Source organism: Ovis canadensis, chromosome 6, assembly GCF_042477335.2.
Source record: "Ovis canadensis isolate MfBH-ARS-UI-01 breed Bighorn chromosome 6, ARS-UI_OviCan_v2, whole genome shotgun sequence".
NCBI classification, from domain to species: Eukaryota; Metazoa; Chordata; class Mammalia; order Artiodactyla; family Bovidae; genus Ovis; species Ovis canadensis.
Window position 1 is genome coordinate 26,666,938 of NC_091250.1, and position 25,755 is coordinate 26,692,692.

At 35.5% G+C, this 25,755-nt stretch overlaps 1 protein-coding gene across 2 annotated transcripts in view; it reads left to right on the top strand.

Moving 5' to 3' along the window:
• Positions 1-25,755, top strand: part of LOC138442293 (bifunctional heparan sulfate N-deacetylase/N-sulfotransferase 4) — a 288,177-nt gene that overhangs the window by 118,994 nt on the left and 143,428 nt on the right. For both annotated transcript variants that reach the window (XM_069593406.1, XM_069593407.1), the window contains exons 2-3: positions 10,411-10,498; positions 17,428-17,582. In XM_069593406.1, the coding sequence (XP_069449507.1) occupies positions 10,411-10,498; positions 17,428-17,582 (243 nt within the window). The remainder of the gene's footprint in view (positions 1-10,410; positions 10,499-17,427; positions 17,583-25,755) is intronic.

Sequence of the window (25,755 nt, forward strand, 5' to 3'; positions counted from 1 at the left end):
AGAAATAGAGGAAAAGAACAGAATGGGAAAGACTAGAGATCTCTTCAAGAAAATTAGAGATACCAAGGGAACATTTCATGCAAAGATGGGCTCGATAAAGGACAGAAATGGTCTGGACCTAACACAAGCAGAAGATATTAAGAAGAGGTGGCAAAAATACACAGAAGAACTGTACAAAAAAGATCTTCACGACCCAGATAATCATGACGATGTGATCACTAATCTAGAGCCAGACATCTTGGAATGTGAAGTCAAGTGGGCCTTGGAAAGCATCTCTACAAACAAAGCTAGTGGAGGTGATGGAATTCCAGTTGAGCTCCTTCAAATTCTGAAAGATGATGCTGTGAAAGTGCTGCACTCAATATGCCAGCAAATTTGGAAAACTCAGCAGTGGCCATAAGACTGGAAAAGGTCAGTTTTCATTCCAGTTACAAAGAAAGGCAATGCCAGAGAATGCTCAAACTACCGCACAGTTGCACTCATCTCGCATTCTAGTAAAGTAATGCTCAAAATTCTCCAAGCCAGGCTTCAGCAATACATGAACCGTGAACATCCTAATGTTCAATTTGGTTTTAGAGAAGGCAGAGGAACCAGAGATCAAATTGCCAACATCCGCTGGATCATCAAAAAAACAAGAGATTTCCAGAAAAACATCTACTTCTGCTTTATTGACTATGCCAAAGCCTTTGACTGTGTGGATCACAATAAACTGTGGAAAATTCTTCAAGAGATGGGAATACCAGACCACCTGACCTGCCTCTTGAGAAATCTGTATGCAGGTCAGGAAGCAGCAATTAGAACTGGATGTGGAAAAATAGACTGGTTCCAAATAGGAAAGGGAGTGTGTCAAGGGTGTATATTGTCACCCTGCTCATTTAACTTATATGCAGAGTACATCATGAGAAACGCTGGGCTGGAAGAAACACAAGCTGGAATCAAGATTGCGGGGAGAAATATCAAGAACCTCAGATATGCAGATGATACCACCCTTATGGCAGAAAGTGAAGAGGAACTAAAAAGCCTCTTGATGAAAGTGAAAGTGGAGAGCAAAAATGTTGGCCTAAAGCTCAACATTCAGAAAATGAAGATCATGGCATCTGCTCCCATCACTTCATGACAAATAGATGGGGAAACAGTGGAAACAGTGTCAGACTTTATTTTGGGGGGCTCCAAATCACTGCAGATGGTGACTGCAGCCATGAAATTAAAAGACGCTTACTCCTTGGAAGAAAAGTTATGACCAACCTAGATAGTATATTCAAAAGCAGAGACATTACTTTGCCGACTAAGGTCCATCTATCAAGGCTATGTTTTTCCAGTGGTCATGTATGGATGTGAGAGTTGGACTGTGAAGAAAGCTGAGTGCCGAAGAATTGATGCTTTTGAACTGTGGTGTTGGAGAAGACTCTTGAGAGTCCCTTGGACTGCAAGGAGAGACAACCAGGCCATTCTGAAGGAGATCAGCCCTGGGATTTCTTTGGAAGGAATGATGCTAAAGCTGAAGCTCCAGTACTTTGGCCACCTCATGCGGAGAGTTGACTCATTGGAAAAGACTCTGATGCTGGGAGGGATTGGGGGCAGGAGGAGAAGGGGACGACAGAGGATGAGATGGCTGGATGGCACCACGGACTCGATGGATGTGAGTCTGAGTGAACTGCGGGAGTTGGTGATGGACAGGGAGGTCTGGCGTGCTGCGGTCCATGGGGTCTCAAAGAGTCAGACATGACTGAGCGATTGAACTGAACTGAACTCACCTAAAAAGAGGCCTGACATTGTTTTGTTGTTCATGTGTGTGTTTCTCTCAGCTCTCGATTCCTTAGATTCCTGAAGCTATCTTTCAGTCATTGGGCTTACAATGACCAGTTACATTCTACATCCCAAAAGAAGTCCTAATATAAAATAGTTCTATCTCACTATTCTTTTATCATTTACTTAAACACTTCAGCCTACTGCAAAGAAGACAATTATTCTTGCCATTACTTTATAAAATCCTTTGAAATAATCATAACATATAAACCATGTATTCTGTTATACATGTATCTTTTTACAACTCAAAAATTCTTATAGGCCATTATGGAGACTTAGGACCAAAGCATATGGAAAAAATTAAATAATATAATTGAAGGGGAGACTTAAAAGAACTAATAAAGGAAAAACCCAGAAGTTCAAGAGGTAATATCTTAAGGGTCTTACAAGTACATGTTTGATTTGAATCTATTTATTTGATTCAAAATCCCAATCAGTTAGGTAGAACATGAAAAATATGGAAACAGAAATACAGAGAGCAGGGCATATTCACAGTCTATGATGATCTTTGTGGACTGAACCTGAGAATAGTGTTAAAGAGAAACTGGGGCAGTATTTTACCACCTTTATGAAATTTTTCTGATTCCAGGGAGACAACCAGAGAGCTAATAAAAAAAGCAGAAGCAGAAATTATCTCATATACTTCCAGACTGGACTGAAGTCAGTGCCTTAGAATCCTGTGGATACAAATATACCAGATACCGATGACATTCCCCCAATGATCAAAGTATAGGGCACAAGACAAGTTCAACCACAGTCACTGGAAAGGGAGTGCAAGACACGTGGAGTGCTTTGCTGACACAATCAAATAAGATCTACAATACTCTAAATGCACTTCAAGTTTAATGATTTATATCACCTTCATTGGGTTCCTTGATCATCAGGCAAAAAATGCAAACTCTTCACATACATGACATGAATTAATATTATTTTACAAGGTCAAACCAGTTTTCAAATGTGTCCTTCCCTTTGCCTGTATCTTTTAATCAGTATCGATGTTTAACCTTCTGGTATCCAAAAAGCACTCCTGGTATGTTGAGACCACTCCCCTACTAATACATACACATCTTGTGCATATTGGTACCTATATGCTATGTGTATTTGAAAGCAATGATGGTGTAGGACTTTAAACTCTGTTTTTCATACTAGGGATGATTGGGGAAGAAATGTGTAATGTAGCCATGGAAGTATTGATTTTTCCGTCAAAACTTTTCTCAACTTTTCCCTCACCTCACTGAATGTCAGAAAGCTGAATCATTAATGAAATCACTCCACCTTACTTCCCACATCAGTTCATCAATAATTATACTATTTATTTCTTTCCATGCCCAGTACCACCAGTAGAGGTCATGCCTGTGTATTCTGTCTTACTGGAACTACTGCAAAAGCCTCCTGAATGATTTCCCTATTTTCTTTACAGTTTTCCTATGAGTCCTTCACACCAAGGAGCCAGGGGAACCAATTTAAACTATAAATCATATGCTAGGTGAGGTGAAGTAGAGTGTGTATTAATAAATAACAATAATTAATAAATATTAAAAATGTAGGTTCACTATTGTAGTTTCAATAATAGCATATACTATTTTAGTATATTATAATAATATAACAATAGCATATACTATATAACATTTAAAAAACTAAGATTATGGCACCTGGTCCCATCAATTCATGGCAAGTAGATAGGGAAACAATGGAAACAGTGACAGATTTTATTTTCTTGGGCTCCAAAATCACTGCAGACAGTGACTGCAGCTGTAATATTAAAAGACGCTTGCTCTTTGGAAGGAAAGCTATGTCCAACCTAGATAGCACATTAAAAAGTATAGACATCACTTTGCTGATAAAGGTCCATATAGTCAAACTATGTTTTTTCTAGTAGTCATGTGCAGATGTGAGAGCTGGGTCATAAAGAAGGCTGAGTGCTGAAGAACTGAGGCTTTTGAACTGTGGAGTTGGAGAAGATTCTTGAGAGTCCCTTGTACTGAAAGGAGATTAAGCCTGTCAATCCTAAAGGAAATCAGTCCTGAATATTCATTGGAAGGACTGATGCTGAAGCTGAAACTCCAATACTTTGGCCACCTGATGCGAAGAAACTAACTCATTGGAAAAGACTCTGATGCTGGGAAAGATTGAAAGCAAGAGAAGAAAGTGACGACAGAGGATGAGATGGTTGGATGGCATCACCCACTCAGGGGACATTAGTTTGGGAAAACTCTGGGAGATAGTGAAGGATAGGGAAGCCTGGCATGCTGCAGTTTATGGGGTTGAAAAGAGTGGGACATGACTTAGCTACTGAGCAACAGTAATAATTGTTTTAGCATTAAAACTAAAAATATTCAATTAAGTAATTATTTGATTGATTCACCATGTGTTTGTGTGTCTAAAAAGAATGATAACAATATACGAAGTAGTTTTGTCTGTCAGACACTTTCTGTCTCCATAACCTGAGGTAGCTTATTTAGGCTCTTTGCAACTTACTTTTCCCACTTGTAAAATAGGGTTAATAAAAGAATCATGGAGAGACTTGAAGAGATATTTCAAGTGGAGTGCTTCTCATAGTACCTAATAGTACCTTACATATAGTAAGTGCTTAATGATGCTAGATATTATTGTCACCATTCTCCACTTCCTTAGTATCTAGAAGAATGCCTAAAACAAGAATCAGGGATCCAAAATTAATACTGTTTGAATGGATACATGAGTGAAAAACAGCACAAGGAGATAGCAAGCCAGAGTTCCATATTCCTGGCTTCCTGGAGACTTAAGTAAAAGAAGATAGACAGTAGTGGAACACTTAGATGGTGGGCAGAAAGCAACAGGATAATTGCTCTGAAATAGTATGGTGTTTTTCTACCTGGCCAGTTGTTCTTCAAATTGATTCTGATTTCAGCAGAAGGATCCCCAAACCCCAAACCTTTTTCCCCATAAGAAACCCCCACATCTCTTCATTATTATCAGAAGACTGCATTTATTCTTCCTTAATTAACTCACCCATTCCATAATCAGAGATAACCTGCCCCACATAAAATTATTTAGAAGACTCAACACATTGGTATAATGTTTTGTCACAACATAAATTATATCAGACAGTTTCCTCTTTGAGTAGCAATAAGGGTTTATCAGGAAAAGGAAGAGAATAGATTTCTGAAGGAATGGAGATTTCCCTTAAGGGGAAAAGAGACGAGCAAGAACCAAGGCACAAACCGTCAATGACGAACTTCAAAAGCTTCATATTTTAACCCCAGGTCAGACCTATCCATCTTCATTTGTACGTTGACAAATAGTCTCTTGCACAAAAGTTCATGAAATTCTGAGTCTGTTTCAACCTGGGTGGCCACACAGACTTACTCTAGTGAGACCTGAAGTTAAAGTCAGACCAAATGATTTAGGCAAACATGCTCAATTTGGGCACTCTTGCTTTGTTACCTGGTTGGACCATTTAAACTTTCCATGAAGCATTTCCCTCTTGGAAAATAGTATAGATGTAACCTCTCTGATTCCAACATCAAGATCGTATAATAATAAATGTGCTTGGTTGTTCAGTTGTGTGCGACTTTGTGACCCCATGGTCTGTAGCCCACCAGGCTCCTCTGTCCATGGAATACAAGCAAGAATACTGGAGTGGGTTGCTACTTCCTACTCCAGGGGATCTTCCCAACCCAGGGACTGAACCTGTGTCTCTTACATCTCCTGCAAGCTGATTCTTTACCACTGCAACATCTGGGAAGCAATGTAAGTATAAATAGGACCCCATCTTGATTTACTGAATGTAGTAAAAGGCTGTCCAAGGAAGACAAAAACTATCACTCTTTGGTATTTGATTTGAAATTGTGGAAGTGTAAGTCTATACCAAAGTATGTATATAGTCTTGACTTATTAATTATGTACATGTAGGGAAAGAGTTCAATTCAGATCACTCAGTCATATCCGACTCTTTGTGACCCCATGAACCGCAGCACGCCAGGCCTCCCTGTCCATCACCAACTCCCAGAGTTTATCCAAACTCATGTCCATTGAGTCAGTGATGCCATCTAACCATCTCATCCTCTGCAGTCCAAGGGACTCTCAAGAGTCTTTTCCAACACCACAGTTGAAAAGCATCAATTCTTTGGCACTCAGCTTTCTTTATAATCCAACTCTCGCATCCATAAATTACTACTGGAAAAGCCATAGCTTTGACTAGATGGACCTTTGTTGGCAAAGTAATGTCTCTGATTTTTAATATGCTATCTAGGTTGGTAATAACTTTCCTTCCAAGGAGTAAGCGTCTTTTAATTTCATGGCTGCAGTCACCATCTGCATTGATTTTGGAGCCCAGAAAAATAAAGTCAGCCACTGTTTCCACTGTTTCCCCATCTATTTGCCATGAAATGATGGGACCAGATGCCATGATCTTAGTTTTCTTAATGTTGAGCTTTAAGCCAACTTTTCCCTCTCCTCTTTCACTTTCATCAAGAGGCTTTTTAGTTCCTCTTCATTTTCTGCCATAAGGGTAGTGTCATCTGCATATCTGAGGTTATTGATATTCCAGCTTGTGCTTCATCCAGCCCAGAGTTTCTCATGATGTACTCTGCATATAAGTTAAATAAGCAGAGTGACAATATACAGCTTTGATGTACTCCTTTTCCTAATTGGAACCAGTCTGTTGTTCCATGTCCAGTTCTAACTGTTGCTTCCTGACCTGCATACAGGTTTCTCAAGAGGTAGGCCAGGTGGTCGGTATTCCCATCTCTTTCAGAATTTTCCACAGTTGATTGTGATCCACACAGTCAAAGGCTTTGGCATAGTCAATAAAGCAGAAATAGATGTTTTTCTGGAACTCTCTTGCTTTTTCAATGATCCAATAGCGTTAGCTTGATGGTAAACAGTCTGAATGTCAGAATGGCTTAAAATGCATGCAGCACACCTTGAAATTAATATGAGCAGTGCACTAACAATATTTTCTGAAGCTCCTTGATGGATATAATCTCTTGTTTGAAGCTATAAGAATCACTGTTATAAACACAGATTCCTAGGCTCCATTCTATTCTCCAATTCAGAATACCCAGAAAATGGGCCTGGGAGGAGCATCCTGGTGATTCATTTAATTTCTTATAGGTGAGCTGGAAACAATTAGTTGACCTTCCTTAAGCAACAAGGATCTATAATAAAATACGTGTCCTTGAGTCCCATCATAGACAGATTAAATCAATTATTCCTCAAGTGGGTGCACAGAACTGACAATTTTAGCAGTCTCCTCTAGAAAATATTATATGTGATTAATTTTGAAAAACATTGCTCTCTTCATTATTTTGCAGTAAGACAAAGTTGTACTTGCTTTATTAAACACTGAGGAACTCATTAGAAGAATAGTAAATGAATGCAAAGTATGTTTATTAAAATAATGAATTTTTGCTTTTACTTAAATGTTATATATTTATTCTCTTTAGTATCCAAATGACTTAGTGAGTCCTTCATGACTAATGCAAGGAAAACCTTCAAAGCAGTTAATATACATTTTTATGACTTAGAAAATATTAAAATAACTAAAGTTTATTATCTAATATATATAAAGCTGTATATTATTTTCTATATTTTATTATTTGATTTTTATTTCAAATTGAGATATATTATTTCTAGTCCATTAACAAGTTTTCCTAAGAATTTTTTTTGCTTTACTATATTTTATTTATTCATAATTTTATATTTATATTTTTCCTGTCTGATTATTTCCTGATATTTTACATTTTTCCTGTATTTTAATCCTTTATTTTCCTACATTTCTTCTTTAATTTTCATGATTTAACACTTTTTTCTTATACATTTATTTCTGACTTTTTTAAAGTTATATCCATACATATTAATTTATTTGTTCTATTTTTTTTATCATTGAAAGACACGGAACCATTCTTTCCTTGAATTTTTAAACTCAAACAACATTTAGTTACAATGAAATAGGAAATCCTGAATTTTAGAATTTTCTTCTTTTTATCCATTTGTTTTGTTTTTGCTTATAGAAATTGTTATTTTACTCCAAATTAATCAAGATTACATATTGGGAGGTTGTGACTAGACAACTCGAATTCTTTTAGAAATGGAAAAGTCTGTCAAATTCTTCATATAGCTAATTAGCTCCAGTGGAAGAAAATCCATCTGCCCTTGCCTGTGAGAGCCTGTCTTACTACACAATTTACAATTTAAGATTATAAGACATCCATGTTATAAATGTGTGAAATACAGAATCCTATCTATCTCATGTAATGGTATGGCCCATGAGCCATTTTTATCATTTTACCATCAGAAAAAAATGTTTGTAATAAAAATAAATGAAACTAACTCAGTAGGTTGCTGTATATTAATATAACTTTTTATTACATTTTAAATGCCTTCCACATATATGAAAATATATTTAGCAACATGGCATACGCACAATGAGCAGTAAATGAAAATGATGCAAGTCTGAAGAAAGACACTTTAGCTTAGCACTTTGTATGCCTTATACAATGTAATTTTCATAATAATTGTGTGAAACAAGTGTTAAGCACGGTCTCATTTCACAGCTAAGGGAAAAGATAATAAGAAGTGAAATGACCAACAAAGCTTAGTCCCTAATTGAATGGCTTCCCTGACCACAAGGGTGAAGTGCATTGCTATCTTTGGGATGTTAGCATGACTGCACAGTGTGAAATAGAATACAGGAAGCTGGGAAAACCGTTAGCAGTCTATAGTGTTTTAAAGCCCAAGAAAAAGACATGTAGGTCTGCTTAAAGTTGGTGGCACACTTACTGGGAAAAAAATAGATCATTTGAACTTTTTTAGATGGCCCCTAGGAAAGCATCAGGTGGGCCCACTTCCTCAGTCTGAATTAAATGTCTTACTGCATCTATCACAACATGCTCTAGATTTCTTTTGGAGCTCTTATGATTTGTAATTTTGTATTTGAGGGATCCTCTATTTAATATCGCTCTCCCTCTCAGTAAAGCCCAAGGTGACAAGAGGCTATGCTTACCAAACCCCACACTGTATGCATCTAGAATAAATATTTACCGAATTTAAGAATGGATGGTGGATTAGTAAAAATGGAATAAAAAATGATTTCAAAAACAGAGGTGGGGTGGATGGGGATAGAATTGTGAGAACAGGGGAAGGAAGAACGTAATAAACTAAAATTTTGAAAAAAAAAACAAAAACAAAACTATTTCAAGGTATAGAAGCTCAGGGATTGTACATTGAATCAAACAAGAAACACAGAAAAAAAAAAAAAACTTCCTAATAAAAAAAGATGCATGATTTTTAAAAAAAAGTTTAAAGCTATATTCCAGAGTATATACCAATAAGCTCAATTATTTATTTTTAATTATATTTTTTATTTTCATATATAAATTGCTTTTGGGAGAAACTTTTAAAACCTAGTTCCACTAGTATGTCTATTTTTTTTTTCCTTTTTCTGTTTAGCTGATGATATTTAAATAAGATTAGCCAGGATTATACCCAGTATAACTGTAATCTTGGATAACCAGGAACCATACAGCTTATCAACCTTGTAATTCTCTTTTTTTCTTTATAAATTTGCAGGAAAGCTCTCTTAACTCTTGGGGGAATAAAAAATAAAGTTCACTCATGCTCAAAAGAAATTGTCTAAACCTCTACTGTTTTTTACCTTAAAAGATGGATAGGAGTAACCAAAAAAAGATCTTAGTTATATCTCTAGTTGGAAAGAGTTTCTCACTTACATCAGAAGAAAATAAACTCCCTTTTTAAAATTCATTAAAAAAATTGAAAAAGCATTCTGAATCAATAATCAAATTACAATGCCTAAGGATATGAAATTCTGAATTATACTACATATGTCGACATAGAAAAAATAGCAGTCGAATGATTGGCAGAAAATTTACAGGACTAAGTCTGACTCGAAGATTACTGTCCAGATGTTCTTATCCTGTCTACAAGCAAGAAATTGACCTCTAATAATTCCAGAATGAGAAGTTAGGAAACATTTTTCCATGTTTAGAGAATATTTCTTTATGGAATTACTGATTTCCTGCCTCCCCTTTCCTTGTTCATATCTCAAGGTCTGTAATTAACATCCCATAAAATATAAACTTCCCTTTAATTTATAAAATAAAAATCCAAGCTTTCAACTCAATAACTATGCCTTAAAAATGACAGGAGACGTTGCACAGTTAAGTAAAATACTCAATTGGAACTCAAACTAAAGTTATCTTCCTATCCCTTACCAACAAATACAGAACCTGTCTATATCCAACCACTCTGAAAAAATTTCCCCAAGGAAAAGAAGTACAATAATCTAAAATTCAAGAAATGTCTCACATAGAAATGAAAAATGATTTCAGTGCTGTGTGGTTAGAGAATTGCCTCTCAGCAATTTATAATATGCTTAAGACTTAACTGCTTCATAATTTGGTAAACTTCAATGAAAATAATAACAAAAGTGATTATAATACCTGGAATATGAATAGCATATAACAGTAGCTATCAAAACCCCAAAAAGCAACAAAGACCACATTATTTTGTTTCATTCATGCATACGCATTTGAAAAAGAAGCATCCCAAAAGCTTCATATTTAATTTTCTAAAATCATGTTAATTTCTTATTTATTTCAGGCATTACTAGAGACTCAAAATTTACTGCGCACTCAGGTTGCAAATTTTACCTTCAACCTTGGATTTTCAGGGAAGTTTTACCACACAGGTAAGAAGGAGCTTTGTGTTCTCAGGCAGCTACATATAAATAGGAGAGAGGATTTTTAAAAAAGCAGGAGAAATCGAATATTCAGATTGATTATGGGAAAAACTTGGGTGCATTATGAGTAGCCAAATCCAAAATCAATGAGACTTGTTTACTTTGGCAGATACTGTTGAAGTCAGGGCAAAACAGGAAGAGAAATGACTTAGTCAACTCAGTAAAAGAAACCATAACCATTGTTCTGTGTCTATGCATTCTGTGAAGCATAGAGACGATGGCGATGAAGATGATTGCAATGAGATGATAATGATATTAGTAACAATGCACAGTGTTTTAAAATTGTAGGACAACCTAGGGACACATATTTTTAGTATATTTTTTTTCTTTGGAAAACATATAGTGGTAAAAGAGGAATTTTAGCTTCAAAGAACGTTAATAGATCTTAAGAGTCATCTTGCTTAATTTATTGTCCCTTCAGGATTTTCCTTAAAAATATTACAATGATTTGGCCAACATGCATTAAAACCATCACATTCAAACTTGTATTTCTTACCACATCTATCCAATCACAGTTTCATTTCTTGTCAGTCTCAGCCTTCAAACAAACCCTCAAAATGTGATTGGTGCTCAGGGACTACTCCATGTCCTGCTATTTTTCACCTCTTTGCCCAGTTTACCTCCAGAATTTGACTCTTATTTTCTGAATAGCAGCATTATAATGGCAGGTACTAATTTGGAGAAAACTATGTGAGTGAAAGTGATTGTCTTAATGGCACAAAAGCGTGTCTTAGGGTTTGTATTAGGGCAATGCCTACTGTCTGGTACTATTTCTGCATCTTTGGTGAAAGCTCAATGCTTTGTTTAGGGCTTTTCATTGTTGTTACTTCAGAGTATTGTAGTAAAAACATTTCACAGTATTCTCTATGCATGCAATTTATTGACTCATTAAAAGTATCCCATGCAGAGGTAGTCTTTAATTATCATAAATTCAGTTCATTTACCCAAAGAGGTTTTTTAATGTTTACCAAAGAGGCTCAGGAGGTTTATTAGAATATTGAAGCTGCAGTGTCATATTGGCTTTTCTTTAATGCTTTTTTCCTCCTGCTTTGAAACATGTAAATCTGTTTAAAGTAATAGAAGGAAAATTGGTTTTTAGACCAGTTGATAAACAAAATCACTGCATATTTTAAAAGGATATCTTGCAGTAAAAGATTTGAGTCATCACATCTACACGGCAAAAGCAATTCTAGCTTACAATTTTGAAAATAGACATGGTTTTATAAATGTTTTTCAAAACCCCCTCAGAAAATGAGTCCAGACCTAAGAATCACTGATTATGAAGTTATAAAGCAGATAACTCTAAAGACTATGTCTACTGATGCTGGGGAAAAATATGGGATTATTTGAAGTTCACACACAAACAATACTATTTTGTCTTAAATAGCCGTATAAGAAAAGTAAAAGGCATTCTTCTGGCTGAAATATATCTGGATAACTGCATCAGCTTTTATTCACTTTTCATATTCAAATCTACTAAGCCTGTCAGACGTTTGCAGAGTTAATGTTGACAGCAAGTTATAACACTTCCCATTTCTTTTTTATCCTGAGCATGTACACTACACATCCCACTAGGAAATGAACACACTAGTTAATATCACAGGGACACTTGTTGGAGGAAGAAACCAAACAATAATAAAAAAAAGAAGATATTTTAATTATATCTCTTAATTGGACCTTATTGACAATTTATGTTGGTACTGACCTAATAAAAATAAGGGAAGAAACACTATTCTGATATGCTCTGTGATAATGTGCTTTACAGATTCTGCAATATATATTTGTAAGTTCTGGAAGCTTAATTAACTTCACATAAATATAAAGCTTTATTTGATTGGCTACATTATGTGCAGAATCATTGAAATGCATCCATGACATTTTCCAAGGGTACAATCATGCTATATTAAGTACTTATTTATTCATTTGAGGATATCAAGGTTTCTTCCAGGTTGGAGTTAAATATTGATAGTATTCACTTTCGCTAGGGCATGCCTCTTCCCTATCTAGTAGCTTCCTATATGAAGGTTTAACTATCAGGAGTTTAACAAATCAGAAAAGTTCTTTCCTTATCTATATATTTGATTGTGACCAGTAACCATGAAAAGATGGCCTTGTCACAATCACCATCTCAGATTCTGCCAGAATGATCTGATTTTCCAATGCCTGAAAATGCTGATTGATGAGTTTCATTGTTTTGAAGACACTTAATCACATATGCCTAGTGTAATAAAGATAGATTCTGTATTCCTAGACTGCTTCACTTATCTGTATTTTCCATGTATTCTTTCCTGTTCAGTTTCTCTGTCCTTCACATGCTGAAAACAGTCTCACCCAAAAAGCACATTCCTAAAAGTCATGCACTCATGGGTGCCAAATTGAAAGAGGAAGGACATTCTGCTGATTGAAAGTAAAAAAAAAAAAATAATAATAATAATAATAAAAGCATGGAGTTCAGAGTATAATCTTTAAGTCTGGAAATATTTTAAAGCATGATTGGAATTGCACAATGAAAGCTCAATTGAAAAATGGAGACATTATAGGATCAAGATAACTTGTAGGGATGGAGAGCTACAAATATTTTTTGTAGGGCAGGATTTCTGATGACAATCATTACCAGTTTTTGTAATTGACAATAAATTGAATATGACACAAACAATTACCTCATGTATAATATTTTCAAACTGGATAAATACATGTCTTTTCCATGAGAGTTCATTTTTATATGTATAAACAAAACAGAACCTATAAAAAACTAACTTTTAAATATAAAAGTGGAAAAGTGTTACATTCATTCTCTTTTGTTTGCTTTTGTTTTACTTTATAATGTATTGCTTCAAAGACTAGACATTGGAAACAACCTGCTTTTGTTTAAATCTAGGTTCTGACATTACACTAGCTATGTGAACATAAACAGGTTACTTTTCTGTGCCTCAATGCCTGCATCTCCAAAATGGGAATAATAATATCTCTTATACAGACCAGTACATAGCATGTCATGATATGCAAATATTTTATTACTAAGTATTTTTATATAAGAATCAAATATTATTTAAAAATAGTGAATTATTCACATGGCTCTGTTTTCCAATTTTGGAACTATAGATAGCTTTTAATCAATTTAATCATCAAACAATTCTTTTTATGTAGTATATTTAAGTTTAGTTTATTCTATACTCACCTATATGGAAGTGTGCCAGATTCAATACACGAAGAAAGTTAGAAACCTCTTCTTGCCATTTCAGAATTACAATATTTCACATATAATAGCAAATATAAAACACATTTATACAAAACTGATAAGATTCTCCTTATGGAAACTAATCTACAGCCTAGAGCTTGCTAAACTTATTCTTATTTGGCAGACTAAAAAACTTTCAGAGGCATACTCTTATCATATAACACAGATACTCCAAAAGCAGAAACAAAGAAATGAGCGCATAAATATTTTACTTCTGAATTAAACACTTTTATCTTCTGGGAATCAGGAAAGTAAAATGAGATAAATTTTAAATGAGAATAAAAATTCTATATTTCTAAATTAACAATGATGTAGATTGAATCTAATCAGGTTAGAGGTTCAGTTCAGCTCAGTTCAGTCGCTCAGTCGTGTCCGACTCTTTGCAACCCCATAAATCGCAGCACGCCAGGCCTCCCTGTCCATCACCATCTCCCGGAGTTCACTCAGATCCACGTCCATCAAGTCAGTGATGCCATCCAGCCATCTCATCCTCTGTCGTCCCCTTCTCCTCCTGCCCCCAATCCCTCCCAGCATCAGTGTTTTCCAGTGAGTCAACTTTTCACATGAGGTGGTCAAAGTACTGGAGCTTCAGCTTTAGCATCATTCCTTCCAAAAAGGGTCCATTTGAACACAAACACCTGAACAGACTAGAATTTGTGCTCCGTAGTCATGCGGAGAAGGCAATGGCACCCCACTCCAGTACTCTTGCCTGGAAAACCCCATGGACGGAAGAGCCTGGTGGGCTGCAGTCCATGGGGTCGAGAAGAGTCGGACCCAACTGAGCGACTTCACTTTCACTTTTCACTTTCATGCACTGGAGAAGGAAATGGCAACCCGCTCCAGGGCTCTTGTCTGGAGAATCCCAGGGATGGCGGAGCCTGGTGGGCTGCCATTTACGGGGTCGCACAGAGTCGGACACGACTAAAGCGACTTAGCAGCAGCAGCAGCAGCAGTCATGTATGAACTATAAATTATATTCTCACATGTAATTTAATCATATGTTAGGTAACAAAAAATAAGTATTTACAAACGAGTCAAAAATTTAATATTTTCATTTTGCTGGATTCAAAAACATTTGAAATTCTTCTTTGATCCTTCAGCATGACTTGATATCATATTTTTCATTAAGCAATTCTAAAGTCATCAGCTTGCCTTATGTGGCTTTGAATTTTATGACTTGTATAAAAGAAGAGAAAAGCTGATGGGAAATTACTCCATGGAGTGAAAAACAAAGAGGTTTTAAACATCACTCCTGATATTGTGGGAAGTGCTTACAAATTACCACACTTTCTGGTATAAAAATTACCAAGATTTTATGATCAGTCATGCATCTGTTTATATCAGTAGTCAGAAAAATTATCTTTAAATTTGAGTAATTGACCTCTTTCCTGGTCAAGTATGCATTACACACTTCCTGCTGCTTCCAATAACCATCTGTGGAGTTTAAAGTGAAGGTAGGCTTTTCTCAGACATTCTATATTCAAAGCACAACAAAACTGTGGGAGAACTGTCAACTCATTCATCTCATGTGACATACAGTAGCTCTTTCTAATCTATGCCCTAGTCTGCTAAATTATGACCACGAGAAACACTTGGTCTGTATTAAAAACACTTCATACTTAAAATCCATCTGAGGAAGTGACAAACTTCTTTACATTTGGATTTCAGTATTTGAAATTCTTAATATATTAACAAAGCCAGTGAATTGGAAGTCCATAATACTAATAATTTTGGCTCAAGTTAACAAAATTAAGAATTTTTGTCTGCTTATCTTATTCATAGAGCTTTATCACTTTCAAAACTTCTATTTCTTTACTTTGTATATAGTAGCAACTATTATAGTAGTAATAGTGCCAATTAAACTTGTTGGTCCTTACACCTTTTGAGAATTATGGATTATAAGATATATACCAAGAATAATGCATACATATAAATACACACAAAAGTTGACATGCACTTAAGCCAATATATGAAGTTTCTAAAATTCAGTGACTATATATTAATATAGACTGAGGTACAGTTTCCACTTATTTAACTTCCTGGAGAAGTGGCATGATACAATGCAAGTTAAAAGGATCCAATATCAGACTTCAAGAATTTGATAATCTAGGCAAGGCAATATTTTTAAGAATGTGTGAAAATATGCAACTTTAGAACACCACAGGCATAAACCAGTACGTGCTATTTTTAAGAAGAAAGCAATCTTAATATTTATGAATCAATTCACAATGTTAAGTGCTTTAATAAATTGATCTCATTGATTCTTCACAAGAGCCCATGAGACAGATTTTTATACCTCCATTTTAAACCAGAAAACTAAGACTCAAACAAATTAACTTATTCAAGATCACATAGCCAAGGATACACTTTAACAAATATATGCTTTAACCATCTCATGGCACACCTTCATGATTCAGGCTGTCTTTACTACAAGACACTTATATTCAAAGAAGACTCTTTAAAAAATTCTTTTAATACTTTTTAAAGTAAACAATATAAAATCATCATAAAACATACCCCAATTCGAAGAAAAAAATTATCCAAATACACCTCACACTGTAAGCCAGGATTTGTTACTTCGCTTGTTTAGTTAAGTATCCAGAGACCATATAGGAATCAACTATGTTATTGATTCAGAATATTTTAAAATGGAACTGAATGTTATAAAATTGTACAAAAATTATTATTTCATGCCATGAAAATGTCCTTGGATTGCTGTAACATAATGAATTTCCTTGGAGTTAACTTGCTGATGTTGTTTTCCTTCCCTTATTTCCCCCTCTTGTATGACAAATGGCTTTTTCTATGTGTTAGGCATTGTTAACAAATTTTCCTAATAGAGGATGAAAAATTAATACTAGTTTTAAATTCTCAATTCAAGTTTCTATTGTGTTAATTGATTTATTGTTTACATTTTATTAAATTATTATATAAAATGAGAAATATTTATGTTTGTAATGGTAATTCTAAAATATAGGGACATAAACATATTTATGCAGTAAGATCTCAACTTTTAAAAAAATAAGTAGGAAAAAAGTCAATGAAAAATACAAAAATGCTTCTAGTGGTTAGTTTCAAAGATGAGTTTTGGTTTTGGTTTTGTTTCTGAGTTTTATATATCATTGTCTATGCTTTCTGCCTGTCTTCAATAAGAATCTATTTTATAATTTTAAAAAAAACAGACAAAATCATTTAAATTTAAAATTATTCAGTTCAATATTAGGCTTATATGCAGAAATATTTTTAAGAGTAAAAAGAATAATCTTTTATCCGGTTTCCCCTATGCATCCAATAAAGGAGAGAATTAATAGTTGATAACTTTAAAACAAAAATAAACAGACTAAAACTTGCTCTGTTTTTTTATGTTGTTGTTGTTACCACCATATGCTAACAAATCTGAACAATGTCAGTGGTAAAGTATCCCTAAAATCTAAATGTAAACAACATCTGCACTTACCCCTTCCCATCCCAACCCCTAATCCCACTGCCTCTGATGTAATTTAGGCTATGGTCATTTCTCTTTTATTAAAACAACACAAAATTGGATTTAGGTATCAGTAGCAAGAAGAATAATCTGACAAACATAACCTTTAAGCTAATACGAATTTTTCACTTAAGCCATTTTTTATACTTTTTACAGGGACTGAAGAGGAGGATGAGGGAGATGACCTTCTGCTTCGCTCTGTGGACGAGTTCTGGTGGTTTCCTCACATGTGGAGCCATATGCAGCCCCACCTCTTCCACAATGAGTCATCTTTAGTTGAGCAGATGATTCTCAACAAGGAATTTGCACTGGTGAGTACATTGTATTGAAGTACTTTGCAGACTATGAGTTGTGATATATTAGTGGATTGTAAAATCAGCTTATTGGGTTTAATCCAATAGAAATGGAATAGAACAGAAAATACAAGAGTGTGCCTCAAGTGCTAGGGCTTCTCAGCGGAGCTACTGATAAGAATCCACCTACCAATGCAGGAGACACTAGAGATGCAGGTTTGGAGACACTAGAGATGCAGGTTTGATCCCTGGGTTGGGAAGATCCCTTGAAGGAGGGCATGGTAACCCACTTCAGTATTCTTGTCTGGAGAATCCCATGGACAGAGGAACCTGGCAAGCTGCAGTCCATAGAACTGCAAAGACTTGGACGCAACTGAAACAATATATGCCACCATAAGTGTTAAGTGTACATACTGCTTTGTATTATTTTGTTTCAGGCATGTTTGTATACATGTATATGTACTGGCTCATGATGTGCTATAAAACGTATTCAAAAAATTAAGTCGTTGTCAGAAAGTTACCATCTCCTGCTTTATGAAGGTAGTATACTATGAATAGGGAAAATAGTACTTTCTCCATTGTATTCCTTGTTCTTGTTCAGTTGCTAATTTGTGTCCAAATCTTTGTGACTCCATGGACTGCAGCACACTTCCCTGTCCTTCACTATCTCCCAGAGTTTGCTCAGACTCGTGTTCATTGAGTCAGTGATGCCATCCATGGGATTCTCCAGGCGAGAATACCGGAGTAGGTAGTCATTCCCCCTCGAGGGGATCTTCTCAACAGACATTGAAGCCGCATCTCTTGCATCTCCTGCATTGGCAGGCAGGTTCTTTACAATTGTACCACCTAAGTCAGATTTTTATTGTGTTCTAGTATATGATAACTGTCCCCTCAGAAAGTATTTGTTGCAAGGGTGAATAAATCAGTTCAGTTAAGTCACTCAGTTGTGCCTGACCCTTTGAGACCCCATGGACTGCAGAATGCCAGGCCTCCTTGTCCATCACCAACTCCCAGAGTTTGCTCAAATTCATGCCCATTGAGTCAGTGATGCCATCCAGCCATCTCATCCTCTGTTGTCCCCTTTTCCTGCTGCCTTCAATCTTTCCCAGCATCAGGATCTTTTCAAATGAGTCAGCTCTCTGCACCAGGTAGCCAAAGTATTGGAGTTTCAGTTTCAACATCAATCCTTCCAATGAACACTCAGGACTGATCTCGTTTAGGATGGACTGGCTGGATCTCCTTACAGTCCGAGGGACTCTCCAGAGTCTTCTCCAACACCACAGTTCAAAAGCATCAATTCTTTGGTGCTCAGCTTTCTTTATAGTCCAACACTCACATCGATACATGACTACTGGAAAAACCATAGCCTTGAATAGAGAGACCTTTGTTGGCAAAGTAATGTCTCTGCTTTTGAATATGCTGTCTAGGTTGGTCATAACTTTCCTTCCAAGGAGTAACTGTCCTTTAATTTCATGGCTGCAATCAATCTGCAGTGATTTTGGAACCCAAAAAGGTAAAGTCCACCACTGTTTCTCCATCTATTTGCCATGAAGTGATGGGACCAGATGCCATGATCTTCATTTTCTGAATGTTGAACTTTAAGCCAACTTCTTCACTCTCCTCTTTCAGTTTCATCAAGAGGTTCTTTAGTTCCTCTTCACTTTCTGCCATAAGCATGGTATCATGCGGTTGCTGATATTTCTCCTGGCAATCTTGATGCCAGCTTGTGCTTCTTCCAGCCCAGCATTTCTCATGGTGTACTCTGCATATAAGTTGAATAAGCAGGGTGACAATATACACCCTTGATGTACTCCTTTTCCTGTTTGGAACCAGTCTGTTGTTCCATGTCCAGTTCTAACTGTTGCTTTCTGACCTGCATACAAATTTCTCAAGAGGCAAGTCAGATGGTCTGATATTGCCATCACTTTCAGAATTTTCCACAGTTTATTGTGATCCACACAGTCAAAGGCTTTGGCATAGTCAATAAAGCAGTAATATATGTTTTTCTGGAACTCTCTTGCTTTTTCGATGAATAAATAGATAACTTGAGTCCCTAGAACAATGACTCTAGACCAGTGACTCTCAAACCAAGCATGTATCTTTTTCACTTAGAAGACTTTTTAAAACACATATGCTGGGGTTTCTGGTTCAGTAGATTGTCAAACAGGCCTGAGAACTTGCATTTCTGAGAAATTTACAGAGGATGCCCTTGCTGCTGGAACTGCACTTTGAGAACCATTGCTCTGAACTAGGAGTTGGGCTACTATGGCCAATGAGCCAAATTTGGCCTGTTACTTGCTTTATGTTGTTCTGAGCTAAGATAATTTTGTTTGGGTTTTTTGAATTTATGTTTTAAAATGAAAAACAGAGACAATAATATTCTGTGACATAAGAATTACATGCAATTCACGTTTCAGTGTCCATAAATAAAGTGTGATTGGAATAGCACCACACTCTTCTCTTTATACATTGTCTGTAGCTGCTTCTTCGTTGCAATGGGAGAGTTGGGTAGCTCCAAAAGAGATTGGATGTCCCACAAAGTCCACCTCAAATAATTACTATCTGGACCTTTACTAAGAAAGTTTGCCCACCCCTGTGCTAGATAGGAAGTAAATCATCTATCCTTTTAACAATCTACTGAAAGAAATTGTTTTCCCAGAGAAACACTCAGAGGCATATTCTCACATCTTCACACAGTGTGGCAGATGGTCACAAGGGGTATGTGAATCCCCCAAAGCCCTCCATCTTAAGGTGTGTTTTTTTTTTAAATAAATAGTTTATTTGCACTGTGTAATTGCTGATAGATATTTTTTTTAAGTCAAATTGGGAGGCACAAACCCAAGGCCTTATAAGTACTAAAATATTTTATAACATTATGCCTAATTATTATGTTAGTAGATCACCCTTCTTTCCATCTCTAAATCCCAAGGCTTATGTCAGATCTGCACATAGGATCCTCATAGTAATTGTGGGAGCATAAAAAGCAGTTCAGATCATGGACTTCAGATCATGTGTTTGAATCCTGACCTTCCATCAATGGCTGTTTGAACTTGAACAAAAATTACTTAACCTCTGTGTCTGAGTTTCACCATCCGTAAAAATGAGAATAATCATGACAACCACCTCATAGGACCACTTTGTGGATATGGATAGTGTACTTAGGGAGCATACAATCAGCATTCAATGGTAATTAATCAATTATGATCTTTCTAAATCCAGACAATTGTGTGGTTATATCTTATTAAAAAAAAACACACAAATATTGTTCAAAATATGGATTTACAAAAGTTTGATCCTCACTTACTTTCGGGGAATGTCTAAAAAATTTTGTGCTGCTTCATAACATTGGAAAATTAAGTAAATATTCCTTTTTCAAAAAATAAGCTTACCTTGAGTAAGCATGCTGAATTTTCTCAGAGCAGTTACCTTGAAAATAAACTGTATTTATCATTTGGCTTGAACCTCCCCTCACCTCATTCTCCCTCTGAAGCCTTGCTTTTTAGGCATGTAGATTATATTTCATAATGGTTGATTTCACCTGTTTGTGTAAAATTTTTTAAAGCCATGCTGAGAGCACTGGGAAAGACTCAGATGTAATTGGTTTATAATGAAATGTTGAAAGCTATTTAGAGTCCATTCAGTACACTTATATTTGTTTAGTCAGTGTGGTTAGAAACTTAACTGAAGCCTATAAGTATACTTTGTAAGAAAAAAATCTTATTATAGTTTGCATAATCAAAATATAATAACTAAAATGAAGTCTGTTAAACACACATACTGAAATGACATTGTTCTTTTCCTTCTGATGTAGAGCTCAATAAAACTAATCAGGATTCTTCAAGGGGTGACATTAGAATCCCAGCTTTAACTGTAAACATAGGATGACAATATGTGTGTTGTCCAGAGAGTCAGGAAGCATATTTCTTTCTTATTGAATTATTATCTTTCTGTATCCAGATGACACTTCAAAACCCTCACTATTAAGATGGGATAGGATAGTGAAAAGCATTATATTGGCAGGCTAAATTTTATCTTTGCCTGTTAGTAACATGTTCTAATACAGCTGGCACCTCATTTAATGTCTTCATGCCTCTGTTTCCTCCCCTGAAATGGTAATGATTCCCTTTTACACTCTCTAAACTACAGAGCTTTTAGATAATTAATTTATATCAACTCATCTGCCAACCAAAAGCACAGGACCAGATAATCCACTGATCAATTCCAATTCTAAAATTCTGTGATCGTTGATGATATTGGTCCACAAATTTGGAATGAACATCTTGAAACACTCATCTAGCTACAATCGAAGCAATTATGGAAAGGGATTTTCAAACTAAAAGACCAATTTATATTGAAAAACACCCAAAGTGTTTAAATCTCTTTTTAGTTCCATCCTGACATCACTCCCTATTCCTTGGTTTGACCTTGGCTGGCAGAGGTGTGCTGTGCTTTTATCAGTGAAAAGCACAACTGTTCTCACAACATTTACAAAAATGATTCACATAACATATTAATAGCTTCATATTGATATTTAAAAAATCATTAAACAATCAAACAAAATGTTTCATTTGTAGAATTTCTCCAAATTGCTTCTGGATAGAGTTTATTTTCTGTTGCAATATGTCTAAAAATCATGAGAAAAACATATTGCAAGACTGTTTCTTTACTATTTCATTGTGTAAGAAGAACTATTATTACTGTAAAGCACCATCATTTTTTAATTTACACACACTTAAGTCTGCAGTGTGAATGTTTGTGTGTGGGGGCAATGACTTGCATGTCTATGTTGAGTCCATGACCACATGTGTATGTAGTATCTGTTTGTGTGTGCATTTTATATACATGCATGTTTAATCCATGAACATATATGCCATGTGAATGTGTACATACATGTGTATGTTTTTATAGAAAGTGTTAGTCTATTGATTAGCACAGGCAACCCAAATATGGTCATTGTACGATACGAGTAAGGCAGTAGGGTGGGAGAAATAATTTTGATTCGTTTTTTTTTTCTTTTTACTAAATCATACATTTTGCTGTCACTAGATAGAAATACAGATAGAAATAACATTTCGAAGATGGCAGCAAAAAATTAAGGCTAAAGAGAACAAGAATATTCAGCTAATATTAAACTGCTTGATGAAAAAATTACCAAAAAATCATTCCTGACTCAACCCACATCTCCTTTTGAAACGAAAGAGAGAATAGCCGTAGCATAATCCTGATTTATTTATTTCATTCCACAATAGATTTGTGGGGGAAAAGTAAGAAATGATAGTTTGTTGTTGGAAGTTTTGTATATATATATTCATTAAAATTTCCAAATGAGAGGAGCTTTTTCATTTACTAACAGTAGCAGACTAAAAATATCCTGAAGGGAAAAAAGGACACTTTTCCTCTTCAATGGTGACTTTTCAAAAATGCTGTTCTCTTTTTGACATTTTATCAAACAGTCAAAACCTTTATTCATAAGTAAATAAGTAAAAAATTCTAGAAATAAAGGCACAGGTTTTTTTAATCTGCTTTTAAAACACTACATGTATTTCTGAACTCTATATAACTTGTTTTCATAAGACACAATATTCCTGATATGAAAAATTCTGACACTAAAATAGTTCTCATAAAAAACCTAAATTCATCAAAGAGCAAATGTGAACAATGTGTAAGTGTCGCAGCGACCTGCACATAAAATCAGCTATGTAGAAATTTCAATTAAAAAATAAAAGGTATATGATAGTGGAATTAATGGCACAATGAAATAAAACAGAGACAGTGCTGCCTTTCATTAGCTGCTAAACCTGTGTGTTTACTAAATGATGCAATATATAGCCTTATGCTAAGTCACTTCAGTCCTGACTCTGCAACCCTATGAACTGTAGCCCACCAGGCTTCTCTGTCCTTGGGATTCTCCAGGCAACAATAATGGAGTGGGATGCCATGCCCTCCTCCAGGGGGTCTCTCTGACTCAGCGATCGACCCAGGGTCTCTTAGGTCTCTTGCATTGGGAGGTGGGTTCTTTACCACTAGTGACACCCAGGAAGCCCCAGTGCTGTATAGCAAATACCAGATGTCAAAAAACTCTGATAATTACAACCAATAGGGTATTTCAAAAGCGGGAAATGTAGAGAAGGTAATAATATTTAATCAAAAGTAAAACTGTGAACAAACATTGATTTGATGAAAGATTTTGTTTTTGTTTTGTGGTTGTGTTTAGTCGCTAAGCCATCCCTGAGCCTTTTGTGATGCCTTGTGGACAGCAGCATGCCAGGTTGCTCTGTCCATGGCAAGAATACTGGAGTGGGTTGCCTTTTCTTCTCCAGGGGAATCTTCCTGACCCAGGAATCGACCCTGCATCTCGTGCATTGGCAGGAAGGTTCTTTCCAATGAGCCACCAAAGAAGCCCTGATGAAAGTTTACTATGGAGCAAATAGTATATTTTTACGTTCAGTGATGTATAAGGCAGTCTATATACCCAGCAGAGTAGACACATGAGTATGGATTTAGACAAAATATAAAGAAGCAAAGCATCTAGGCATAGAAAAGTTTGAAATATTTTCAGCAATTGCGTGAGTTCTTGAGGGATCCTGCAGAAATACATACCCATGTGGTACAAATATCCAAGTGAAATACTTCTAATTACTAATGTAATTGGGTGTGTTTGTTATCTTTTGCTTCATAACAAATTAGCCAAAAACTTAACAATTTAAAACAATGCACTCTGATACCAAACAGTTTGTGTGGGTCAGAAAGTTGAATATGACTTAACAAGATCCTACAGTTCAGGATCTCTCAAGAGATTCCAACCAAAGTGCCAGCTGGGGCAACAGTCATTTCGAAGCTCTGCTAGAAGGTGGACCAGCTTTGAAGCTCACTCACATGGTTGTTGATAAGACTTAGGGCCTCGTGGGCTTTCAGGCTGTGGACCTGAGTATCTCTGTTGCTGCCTGGTCCCATAGTCAGTTCCTCACCGTAAGGGCTCCTCTAGAGGGAACTCACAGCAAGCAGGTTGTTTGGTTATTTGCGTTATTTGAATTTCCATGAGAATTGTAGGATCAGCTTATCAATCTCTGCACAATGGCCAGCTGGAATTTCAATAAGGGTAGCATCAAACCCATGGATCAATTTGGGAAATACTCTCATCTTAATATTAACTCTTCAAACAGACTGTTTTTCCATTTACTTAGGTGGTCTTTAATTTCTTTCAACAATATCTTATATTCTCAGGGCATATGTTTTACACTTCTTTTATTAAAAATATTTCTACTTGTATTCTTTTTAATGCTATTGTAAATGGACTTTTTATTAATTTCATTACACACTGTTCATTTTTATGTGTAGAAGTACAATTGTTTTTTGTATATGGATCTTGTAACCTTCAAATTTGCTGCACTCACTTGTTAGTTCAAGAGGTTTTTTAAATTAATTCCTCTGGATAGTCTATATGCAAGCTCATGTTATATCTAAGTAAAGATAGTTTTACTTCTTCTCTAGTCTGGATACAGTTTATTTTATTTTATTGTCTAATTTCCCTGACTAGAACTTGCAATATAATTTTGAATAGAAATGGTAAGAGCAGATATCCTTGTCTTATTCCTGATTTAGGAGGAAAAATCCAGTCCTTCACCATTAATCATGATACTAGTTGTGGACTTTTGAAGATACTCATTACCAAACTGAAGTGTCTATCTATTCCTACTCAGCTGAGTATTTTTATCATAAAAGGCTGTTGGATTTGTCAGATTTTTTTTTGATGTCTATTCAATTGATTGTGGGGTTTTTTTCCCTTTTTTATTGTGATTATATATTACATTAAAGATTTTTAGATTGTAAACCAACTTTACATGCTTGTGATAAATCTCAGTTGGCCATAGTCCATACTTGACATATGTTGTTGAATTTAACTGCTTAGTATTTTGTTGAAGATTTTGCATCTATATTCTTAAGGATATTCTTCAGTAGCTTTCTTTTATTGTGAAATCTTTGTCTGGTTTTGGTGTTAAGGCAATACTCATATATATTGATGCACTTAACAGTGTGCCACATCGCTCTGAGATTCTATTCAATTTTAATTATTTTTTCCCTCTCTGTTCTTCAGATTGCATAATCTCAATCAATGTATCTTTCTTTAAGTTCCTGGATCTTTCCTGTGCCAACTCTTCTGTTGAAACCATTTAATAAACTTTTTATTTTA